Source organism: Mus pahari, chromosome 19 (genome assembly GCF_900095145.1).
Source record: "Mus pahari chromosome 19, PAHARI_EIJ_v1.1, whole genome shotgun sequence".
NCBI classification, from domain to species: Eukaryota; Metazoa; Chordata; class Mammalia; order Rodentia; family Muridae; genus Mus; species Mus pahari.
Genome location: NC_034608.1, coordinates 57,536,580 through 57,548,698, shown reverse-complemented (window position 1 = coordinate 57,548,698; position 12,119 = coordinate 57,536,580). Strand labels below are relative to the sequence as shown.

Genomic DNA, 12,119 nt, shown 5'->3' with positions numbered 1-12,119 from the left:
CCATTTGTTGCAGCAGAGACTGAAGGAAGGGCCATCTGGGGACAGCCCCACCTGGGGATCCATCCTGTCTGCAGACTCCAAATCCTGACACTGTTGCTGTTGCCAAGAGGCACTTGCTGACAGGAACCTGGTGTGGCTGTTCACTGGGAGGTTCTGCCAGCACCTGACCAATGCAGATGGGGATGCTTGGTTCTAACCATCAGAGTGACAAACCTTCTAAGCCAGCAGAACTTAAAGTTGTAGGAACAGGAAGCAAGAATTCTCCTAGTGGGTCACTAGAGGTAATAGTGTGTAAAACTATTCCCTTTCCTACCCTTTAATTCCTGGACTTGTGGATCCTGGCTATGGGAGAAACACATATTGTGACACATATTGGATGCTGATTCAAAGCATATACCACCTTCTGGAGAACCCTGCCCAAGACTTTCAGGCTGCTGCTACCTATTAGTGCTGTAACCATGTCTTCAAAAGCCATTCCATCTTTCTATCAGGCCAGCTGTTTCAGGTTGATGGGGAACCTGGTGGGACCTTTGTAAAAATATTTGTACAAATACATTCTTAACAGAATATGACAGAAACACTCATGTCACTTATAATCCTCATTCTTGGAACTGGTCATGTGCCCTTGGCTGGTTTTGTGACTCCATGATCGTGGGTCCACTGTTGTACTTCCCTGGCTATGAAGTGAGTCTCTTGTTCAGAAGCAATGCCATCATGATGAATAAGGCAATCTGTAAGTCCATCGTGGTAGTTTTGGCAGAAGCATTATGTACAAGAAAAGCAAATCCATAACCAGAATAAATATCTACCCCAGTAAGGACAAAGTGTTTCCATGGAGAAAGTGGTCCAATTTAGTCAACCTGACACCAGGTCTCTGTCTAGTCACCCTGGTGCCATATCTGGGGCTGCTCAGTATTGATCTATGCTTTTGGCAGATCTGGCACTCAGCAGCAGCTGTCACCATGTCAGCCTTGGCGAGCTGAAGTCCATGTATTTGAGTCCATGTATATCCTCCTTCTCTGCCAGCATGGCCACTTTGTTCATGGACCCATTTGTCAATGACAGGGAAACGAGGCTGACTGTCCACAGAATGGATCATCTGATATACTTGCTTATCAATATTTTCTTCTGCTAAAGTCACCTTTTGAAGATCATTTAAATGAGACAAAAGTATCTTCACATCCTTCCCCATTTGGAGAGATCGACCCACCTACTTCTTCCTCAGATGCCTTTCTCATCAATTTTCCAATCATGTTCTTTGCAAGCCCCTGAGCATGCAGCCAATCGTAGGCTATAGCCCACCAGTGAACAATCACACATCTGGCCATTTCTCCTCCAAAATACATGAACGACCATGTGCACTGCCAGAAGTTGTGTCCACTGTGAAGGATTTCCTTCACTGGTGTCTTTCAGAAAGAGGTCGTAATACTGTAGCTGTCTACTTCTGGCTTGTGCCTGCATGACATGCAGAAAACCAGGCCGCAGTCTTCTCTCCCTTAGTCAACCAATCATAGGGAACACACTGTATGCTATAGGTGCATGCTTGCCAGTAGATGGCATCGTAATAGGTGTAGACACCATAGCCATTTGGGCAACTTCTTCATGTAACTTGCTGTGCCTTCATGACCTACTTAGGACCAATCACATATATACTACTTCAGTTTGATAATAGATGGCTGCTGTGTACATCCTACTTCATGACTTGCTGGGTTACCTAACATCCAGCTCATGAGGAGCAGTTCAGGGTGCTTGGCAACTTGGTGGCCCATTGTCAAATGTTCAGCTTCCTGTCTCAAAGGGAGAATTGTCTGCAGATGCTGATAGAATCTTGCTCCAAAATCTCAAAGGTCTCTTTTGTGATTTACCTATAGGGGCCTGCAACAAGATCCACACAGCATCCCTATCTGCCACTGCTCCCTCAAGTGGTACCATCAGATCTGCTGGGTTACTGGTCCAAGTGGTAGTGCAGTCTACACAGCAGCCTGGACTTGAAGAGGTTTCTCCTGTTCCAGGCCCCACTCAAAGCTAGCAGCAGCTTTCTAAGTCATTTGGTATATATGCCAGACTAACACATCCAAATGAGGGATATGCTGTCTCTAGAATAAAAATAGGCCCACTAAACCTGTGAGAGAAGCCGCATACAATAACGTATCCTTCACCTTAAAAGGAATATCTCTTCATGCCTCACACCATTGGACTCCCAAGAATTTCACTGAGGTAGAAGGCCCTTGAATTTTGGTTGGATTTACTTCTCATCCTCTGATACATACATGTGTGAGCAACAAGTCCAAAGTACTTGTGTCTCTGCTTACTTGGGTCTGTCAACATAATGTCATCAATGTAGTGTACCAATGTGATATTTTGTGGAAGAGCCAAATAATCAAGATCCCTTCTAACTAACTTATGACACAGGTCAGGGGAGTTAATATAACCTTGAGGTAAAACTATAAAGGTATATTACTGGTCTTAACATCTGAAAGCAAATTGCTTGTAGTGATTCTTATGAACAAGTACTGAGAAAAACACATTTGCTAGATCAATAACTGCATACCAAGTACCAGGAGACAGGTTAATCTGATCAAGTAAAGATGCCACATCTGGTACAGTAGCTGAAATTGGAGTCACTACTTGATGGAGTTTTCCATAGTCAACTTTTATTCTCCGTGATCCATCTGCACTGGCCAGATAGGAGATGTGGTGGGAGCCACCACCCCTGCACCTTTCAAGTCCTTGATGGTGGCACTAATTTCTGCAGTTCCTTTAGGGATGTGACCTTGGTTTTGATTCATAATTTTCCTTGGCAGAGACAACTCTAAAGGGTTCCATTTAGCCTTTCCAACCATGATATCCTCAACTTAGGGTTATTAATGCCAACTCAGGGAATCAATGTGAGAAGTCTGCCAACTTCTAAGCATATATATCTCAAATATACATTCTCAGACTGGGGAAATAACTTCAGGATAATTTGGGGGATGTTGGTGTCTCCCACCCCCACTAACCACTCCCCCTCCAGCAGGAATACCAGAGTGCTACCCAGTTCGCCCGGACTGCCCACCCACCATCGCTCGGACTGCCCACCATCGCCCGGACCGCCCACCACCGTGAGGACTGCCCATCATCGCGAGAACCGCCGTGGCAACTTCAAAGGACTCAGGGGCATGCTGGGAACCCTTCCTAACCCTTCCTTGTACTTAAGCAAGTCCGGACAATAAAGATTCTAGCCTTGTCAGAAGTCTTTGCCAAGGTCTCCATGTTTCTTTTCACAGCCCTGTTCCTTTTCAGGAGTTCCCGCTCTCCAGTTTGGATCCAGGCCACAGTGTTTCTGCAGGCAGAACCACACAGGGGGACCTACTGGATCTACTATGAACCTGACTTCGGCCAAAATTCAATCACTCACTTGACCTTCATATGCCCCTACTTTAACAGGAAGGCCACAATGTTTCTTGAGTTTTCCCAGAATCAGCATCAATTCAGAACCACTATTCAATAGACTCTGGAAAGTGACCTTTTCCTTTCCCCCAGTGTAAGTTACCCTTATCAAAGGCCACAGGTCCCTCTGAGGAAGAACTGGAGAAAGGGTAACAGTAAAAACTAGGTGTTTTACCAAGGGGAAACTAGATATTCATTCCTTCACTCAAGGGATTCTGGATCTGCAAACTGACTCAAGTCTAGGAAGTTGATTCATGGGTTGAGATTCCCTTTTGCCACCATACAGTGTAGACTTTCATTTGAGAATTTTCCTACTTAATACAGACCAGATAGAAATCCAGTAGACTTCTTATCTATTCCATGCTGGGAAACACCATGATTGATTAGCTGGTACCAAAGGTCTTTATGAGTCAGGCACCATAAAATTCACTTTGCCTGTGCAGGCTGCTATGGGTTGCCATTATCGACATTGCTTTGCCTGCACTGCCCATTGCTTGTCTGTGGAGACTCACTGTTACCACCTCCTACTTTGGGGTCCAACTAAGCCCATTGCATTCCATTCATCCTACTGAGAAGCAATGTGCAACCCTAAGGTATGGCACAAGGAAAAAGGCGGCCACAAAGTTCTTCAGATGTGTTAATGCTCTCTCACCATTTTGTGTCTTATAGGGTTAATGCCGGGCATGTCTCCTGGGCCTTCCCATTGGGGAAGATTAGGTTTTACCCAGCATACTCACTCTAGCATGGCAATTTTCCTGAGCCTTAAAATTCCTTCATCAACACTAAGCCAAGGGCATCTCCAACTCCTTTTCAGTAGACCATCTCTGGCAACTGCTTTGGCCAACCATTCATCAAACATTTAAACCATTCAAACAATTCAAATAAACCATTGATATCATCTTTAACCCTGCGAGCTTATTATTATATTAAGTATAATATATTAAACCTATAACCTCCACTCAGTGAGCTGTATCAAAAAAACTCACCCTGGTTCAGTTTTATGTCCCTTCTATCATTATCTACTCCCTTAAAATCCCACACATATTCCCCAGACTTCTGCTTGAATGAATTAGCAAACTCATTAAGTTCTTTAGTAGTCTAGCATACCTCCTCATGGACTATCCTTTTATCTTTCCTCTTGGAGTCTGCTTTGTCTTAAGAATGGTTATATGTCCAGAGGTAATTATTGGTGGGCCTTGAGGGACATCAGTATTGTCTTGCCTAATCTCTTTCAGAGGTCAGTGGTGGCAAGGATTAGCTTCCTCAGTCAAGAGAGAGAGAGAGAGAGAGAGAGAGAGAGAGAGAGAGAGAGAGAGAGAGAGAGATCTCAAGTGGTCTTAATTAGGGCTCTCATTGCTCTGATGAAATAATGACTAAAAGCAGTTTGGGTGGAAAGGATTTATCTCACTCACAGTTGCATGTCATAATAAAAAGCAGTGAGTGCAGGAACCTAGAGCAGAAGCTGATGCAGAGGCCGTGGAGGGGTGCTGCTGACTGGTTTGTTCCCCATGGTTTGCTCAGCCTTTACTCTAACTGAACCCAACCCTGTGGTGACCCTATGTACAAGTTCCAAATCCCATTCTTTACCTAGGAAGGATCTTACTTTAATTACTGACACCGTCTAAGCCTGGGACTTGAATTTTGACTGCAGTCTATCCAGTCTTATGATGATGGGGGCTTTGTCTTGATTTTCCTTGAGCTCTGTGGCTGCGGGAGAGAAGATTCTCTTCCAGGGCACACTTTTACAACTTTAGAGTGTTGACAAGCATCTAGAACAGATCATTTTTTGTCACTGAGGTCATAGATGTCCTTTACCATGTTCTGAGATTCTCGGGGTTGGTTAGCTTTATCACAGAACACACTCTTTTTCCTTGTCATTTTTATCCACAGATGCTAGGAGCAACCAACCAGCAGTGCCTCATTTTTTCAAAGTTGCCATAAGTTTTATATACAGCATAACCAAAGCAGTCGCCTCAGTATAGTCAGATGCATTTGTACCCTTAAGTTTGTAAGTAGTTCACAACCTGAGGCTTTCATGGGTTTTTTTTGAACTTCTAGATGAGACTTCTGTAACTTCAGCAACTAAAGAGACATACTTTAATTAACTGTAGGCACTGGCAAATTGGAAAGCCTATTCTAAATACAAAATTCATTCCTAAACTTCTGTTGCTCTAGAACCACTTCTGGTGGCAATGTCTATATTAGTCATTGTCCTCTAAGGGAAAAGAGAACTTACAAAGTGAATCAAATAAAAAAAAAAAGTCTCTCACCGTTATACCCAGCCACTTGTGTTTCAGTTAATTCCATATAAAGAGAACAAGTCAATTTGACAACAAAGTGAGAATAAGCCATCGCACAGCCTATTCTGATCATGACATCCTACACACTTCATTTTGTCCCCAAGGAAACTAAGACCCAAATAAGTTAGGTGACTTCATTCAAGATACAGAGTTTAAACTCCAAACATTCCCGAATCCTGTAGCTGGGCCTCAGGGCACTCTCAGTACTATTTGAAGTGGGTATACACACACATACACACACACATACACGCACATACACACACACAATACACACACAATACAAACACACACAATACACACATATACACACACATATACACACATACACACTCACACATACACACATATATACGCACATACATACACACACATACACACACACATACACACACACATACACATACACACACACACATACACACATACACATACACACACACATACACATACACACACACACCCATATACACCATACATGTGTTCCAGACCCCAGCACCTTGCATACACCAGATAAGATCTCTCTCTACCACTGAGCACCAGCTTTTCACCTTCTGTCATCTTAACCACTATCCCTGAAGAAGCCCCACCCCCAGAAGATAGTCACTTAGACATAAAAAAAATCTTTGGTCTTTGTACCAATTATATATTCATAAAAGTAAAACTAATCAGATACAGTTGGAAGGTTTCAAAGCAGTTAAAATTGGTCTCTAGGTAGTTTGTTCATAGGAACCTCTCTGGTCATTTTGGTTTCCCTATGATAGTTTAAAAAAGAATAGAAAACATTGAATATATTATTATTTTCACTAAGTAAACTCTTAAATATTCATGTCTATGCATTACATTTTCCTAAAAATGTTTGATTTCCTATTCATTTTTGTCACATGGTTTCCTATAAAACTCTTCCAAGGAACGTTGTGGGATTTTTAACTGTGGGAAGAAATTTCACTATTTTTTTTTTTTTTTTCATTTTTTCAAGACAGGGTTTCTCTATATTGCCCTGGCTGTCCTGGAACTAGACCAGACTGGCCTCCAACTCAGAAATCTGCCTGCCTCAATTTCACTAATTTCTGTTCATCATAACGCCACCATGTTTCTTCATCCATTCTTTGGTCTTAAGACAATATATTAAAAAGAAATATATTTTAGCCTCACAGCTCTCATTCAAAACCAGCAAAATATGAACTAAAATTTGCCCTTAAGAGAACCAGAACACGGAGAGACTTTGGGATACTCTGCCCGCCCTAAATGGGGTGTCTCAATCAAACTCCTTCTCTCCGAGCTCAGGGGACACAGAGGATGAGGAAGGGGAGCGGCAAGAATGTTAGAGTCAGAGGGGATGGGGGACATCAGAGAGCAGGTCCCCCTGAATCAACAGGAGCAAAGCTCAATGAACTCACAGAAATGGGATCAGCAAGCACAGGGCTGCACCTAGGCCTCCACACATCTATTATTGTGTCCTTCCCTCAGCCTTGAGTAGGCTCCCCCCAACCCCCACACCCATGGTTTTACAACCTGACTGGAGTTAGTGCCTGGCCTTGCTGCATCTGCAATTTCCTACTGAAGCTTTGAGGAGTGGACCACCTGCTGAGCTTGCTGTTCAGTTCAATCCAGCTAAAACAAAGGGTGGGTCTGTGGGTTTTGCCTATATAACTGCAGAGCTTAAAATTAAACTTTGAGCCTTGATCAGAAACCTTTGTCTTGGCTTCATCCTTCTCTCACTCTTTTTCATTTCCAGCCTCCCTTTCAGGTAGACCCAGTTCATCCATGGCTGCTGGACAGCTACATATTATGGCTTCCAGTTTAGTGATTTTATGGGATTGCTTAGTGAGCAAATGGATGGGTCTCTGATTCCTGTGCCTTCTCTTGGGCTCTTTTCCATCTGTTAATTTGTCTTGTCTAACTTTAAAGTGACAGATTTTTGTTTCATCTTATTACAGTTTATTCTTACCTCTTAGAAGCCTGTTGTTTTCTAATGAGAGACAAAAGGATAGTGGATTCAGATAGAAAGGGAAGTCGGGGAGAAACTGGGAGGAGTAGAGAGAAAGAAGACAGCAACGTGGTTATGTTATGTGACACAATAATCTATTTTTTTTTAATAAAAGTTGAAAAGTTCTTTAAAAAAATAAAGTAAAACCAGAACATCATCCTTTTGTTAATACCCCATCTCCCAAGGGTGGCCACCTAGGAGGGTGACACTGAAGGCACTTATTCTATTTTATAGTCATGTGGAGTGTGATGGTGGATGTCAGCGGTACTACATCGTCAGATGAGGGAAGAAAAACCAAACCCTTGGCCCAGCACAATGAACAGGAAGCCCGTGATGCTTACGTGAGGCGCGAGTCCTTGAAGGTGTCCAAGTAGGCGGGGTAACTCCACTCCACTTTGCTTCCCTTACATCGTAGCTCTAGAGTTTGCCCTGCCAGGAGACTCACTGTGGCAGCAGGCCTCTGGAAGCGACCGTTGCCCATCGCTTGCATCATGATGGACTGGCTCTTTGCGGCTGAGTCAGGTGTGTCCCTGTCCTTTATCTTGGGAATCTTGGGTTTGGCCTTTTTGTTGGTTGGTTTGATCCTGTTTTCTCCTTGCTCCTTTGGACGCTTGTTCTTAGGAGGATGCTGGCCAGCAACTGTAAAGATGTGAGAATGAAACACTGAGCAACATTTCCCTTCAACGCTCTCTGGCCTATGCCCAAATCCTTTCAGCCATAATCATAAGTGACAAAGCAGTCATCATTCTTTAGTTTAGGCAGTAGCTTAAAAGAAACATTTCGGTTTCAAGGATATTATTCAAAATATAAATTAAAATTTGCCTTTATAACACCAGAACATTTTTTTTCTTGTGTTCATATTCTATCTCATAAAGGTGTTCACTTAGGAGGGCTGCATTGAAGATACCCAGAATCTGTTTTAGGTCTCACCAATCACTTTTCCTGGTGCTCACTCTAAGGTGACTCTTTAAATGCAAAGATGTCCATCACTAAGGACGAGAGACACAAGTAGCACTAGAAATGCCTTCAGGTGACTTAAAACCTCTCTCAAAATGGAAATGTAGAGTGGGCTCCATATTGTTGTAGAATGCAAAGTTTATAGGGCTGGGGATATAGCACAGATGGTACCGTGCTTGTCTAGTGTGCAAATGAGCCTTTGGTTCAATCCCTAGTACCCTGTAAGACAGGATGTTGTGGTACACGTCTGTGTTCTCAGCTATACAGTGTTCTCAGCTATACAGTGTTCTCAGCTATACAGTGACCTCAAGGTTGACTTGGGCTACATGCAACCCTGCCTTTTAAAAAGGCATATCAAACATATGCCAGCTTAAAGCTTCACCAGCAAACTATTGAAACTCAATTGTAAGACTGGCAAGATGACTCGGGTGGTAGAATGCTTGTAAGGGAACCATGAGGACATGAGTTCAATCTCCAACAACTGCATAAAGTTGGTGTGTAACCTTAGTGCTGAGGTAGAGAAAGAGGATGGGGAGGGTTCATGGAGAAAGGTGGATTCCTAGAGCTCACTGGCCATCCAGTCTAGCCAATAGGCTCACTTTGGGTTTGGTGAGGGAGAAACTGCCTTAAAAATTAAGGAGGAAGGTAATATGGAAAGAAACCCAACATTGACCTCTGGTCTCTGCACACACATATACCGCCATGATCACCACTACCATGAGAAACAAAAAATCAACCAAGACTCTCAACTGTAGCGATGACTTAAAGTTTAGCTAATGAAGTATTTTTTTGGAGGCATGTTTTCATCAACCTTGTTGAGAATTGCCAGCAAACAGTTATAACACAGAGCTGATTTGCTTTAAGTTGGCGATTTTGTTTTCTGTATTAGGCATCCACTATTTCTTTCACTCAGGCAAAGTTGTTCCTACTCTCTGGACTTTCTGGAGGCCACTGGGCTCCAGAAATCTCAACCAAGTCCCTTTCAGTTGTGCTACTGTGTCCACCATGGAAAGGTGAATAGGTGGTTATACAGCTGGGCTTTGGATGAACTATCTATGCCTCTGGCAAAGAGTATCATTTTATGGCCATAGAATTACAGAAGTGCCCAGACTTACAGAGTCCTCAGAAGTCCTTTAGGTAAAGTCCTCATGGAATAGATGAAAACAAAGCATGTTCTAAAAGGCTTTAAATATGCTGTACAAAATCACTTGGCTGATCGGTTGCAAAACACTAGACTGACTCAAGTCCTCCTAACCCATTCCAGCATAGCATGATCATTTCATCGCGTGGAGATTAACACGTTGTATGTATTTTAAATAAGAGATTACAAATGTGGTCAGTAGAAGGACTCATAGAATATTAATGTGATGTCAGGAGAAAATCATTGTCAAAGCTTAACCTTATATGATTCCCTGTATGCTGTTCCTTGAGCTTTTCGACAGGAGCCATTTAGCCTCCACTCTCAGATCAGCCTTGCTCAGATCTTGGAACTAATTTGCTGTTTGAGCTCTTGGCTCGGTATTCACCCCCAATCCTACCAACCTCATTTTGGCCTGTATACCTTGTTCCCTGTGACAGCATTCTCTTCTGTGGCTTCAGAGTTCATCATAATTAGATTCCTAGATCCAACTCTCCTCTTATTTTTCTTCCTTCTTCTATTCAGCTCCACTAGGCACATGAGATGCTGACTTTCCCAGGGAGTAGAGTTGTGCCCTTGGGCTCTATCCTCCAAGGCAGAGTCCCCAATACCTGCTCTTTGCCCATCCCTGCCAAACCTGCACATTTGCTTTATCCACTCCTGTTTATAATGATGAACTAGACACAGTGGCTCTCATGTGCAGGCTCTTTTTCACAGTTCATCTTGGTTGTCTCTTCAGCATGAAGCCAGTAGGATTTAGAGTCAGCTAGGTGACACCGCTCTTGGTGTGTCTGTGAGAGTGTTTCCAGAGTGGCTCATCTGAGGATGGAAGTCCTTCCCAAGTTGCATACTGAATTCACAAAAAAATCCTGAACCCAAGATGGAACATACCAACAGTCTTTTCCCTGCTTCTTGACTAAAGGTGTATGGCCAACTGCTTTATGCTCCTCCCACTATGCCTTCCTGCCATGAAGCACTGCATTACTTCAAACCACAACCCCACACAAACTCTTTCCTTAAGTTTCTTTGGGGCTTTTGTTACTTTGCTACTGTGTTATAGTAGTGATAAGCATAAGTAACACATTACCTAACCTCCTAGAGGGAGAATCATTGTAGCCATCGGGACCAGATCAGATGGGCAGAAGTCCACTAATTCAACATCACCATGTGTGAGGGACAAGCCTCAGCTTTGTATTATGTCAGAAGTCCTATTCATTCCCCTCTGCCAGAGATAGAAAATAAAAGCCTTCTGTACTGATGTCCAAATATTCTGTGTCCCATAAGTATTTTAGTCATATCATGTCTATGAGACTGGCTAACCTTTTGGTTGATGCTCTTAATTTGGTGTTTCTACTTTAAGCAACATCATAACAGAACTTTCTATGTATCCTGTGGAATTTACCCAACCAGTGCTCTCTGTTTAACTTCAGAGATATCACATCCCGTGTGGCGACACAGCTTGACAACAGAAGTTTACTCTGATAATTACCATCCAAACATTTGCTATTCTACATGGAAAAAAATAACTCCATCTTCTTGACCAATGGACTCCAGTAGCTCTAACTGTATTATTGATCTAACTGAATTTGAAATGATCCACAGGTTAATGGTACAAAGTTAAAGAAAACCAAGGGGCTGTACATGTAGCTCAGTGATAAAGCGCATACTTAGTGTGTATAAGGCTCTCATTTCAACCCCAGCAACTTCTTTATCAAAGAGCCACTTTAATAGCCTCACAGGTACCCAGCATTCTGGGACTGAATGATAAATCCCATGTCTAATAGTCTAAAAGAATACTTCCTAAAACCCACTTGCACTGCAGACAATTTCTAGGCTTCCTACAGAAACTGCCCTACCCTCCCTTCTGAGCTACCTCCCACCACCCAGGTCAGTATTGAAACTTCCTGGGTCCGCTGTCAGGGTCTAGTCCAGTGAGTCTCCTGGACATCCATGCCTTTTCCTGAAACCCACCAGTCTATAACCAGTGCACCTCCTCTACCTGCAATGAAGAGAAGCTCTAATCTTTGGCTAGGACCATTTCTTTCCATCCCCTAACCTACAGGATCCCCATGCCATATACAACCTTTCCACCCAGCTAGATTAGATTTACCTCACACTCTAGGCTTGGAACAGGAAGCACATCCTGTACATCATGATAGTCCCCTCTGTCCACCTGAGTTCATTCCATCCGACCCATTTCCAATCTCTAGACCCAGCCCACCCACACATCCAACAGACTTAGAACAAAAGAAGATCACATGCCCACTGTACTGGATAGGTTTGTGTCAACTTGACACAGCTGGAGTTA

At 43.1% G+C, this 12,119-nt stretch overlaps 1 protein-coding gene across 1 annotated transcript in view; it reads right to left on the bottom strand.

Annotated features, from left to right (window-relative positions):
- Pdgfrl (platelet derived growth factor receptor like) overlaps positions 1-12,119 on the bottom strand; it is a 63,027-nt gene that overhangs the window by 37,700 nt on the left and 13,208 nt on the right. The window contains exon 2 of the mRNA XM_021219594.2: positions 8,058-8,355. Coding sequence (XP_021075253.1) covers positions 8,058-8,355 — 298 coding nt within the window. The remainder of the gene's footprint in view (positions 1-8,057; positions 8,356-12,119) is intronic.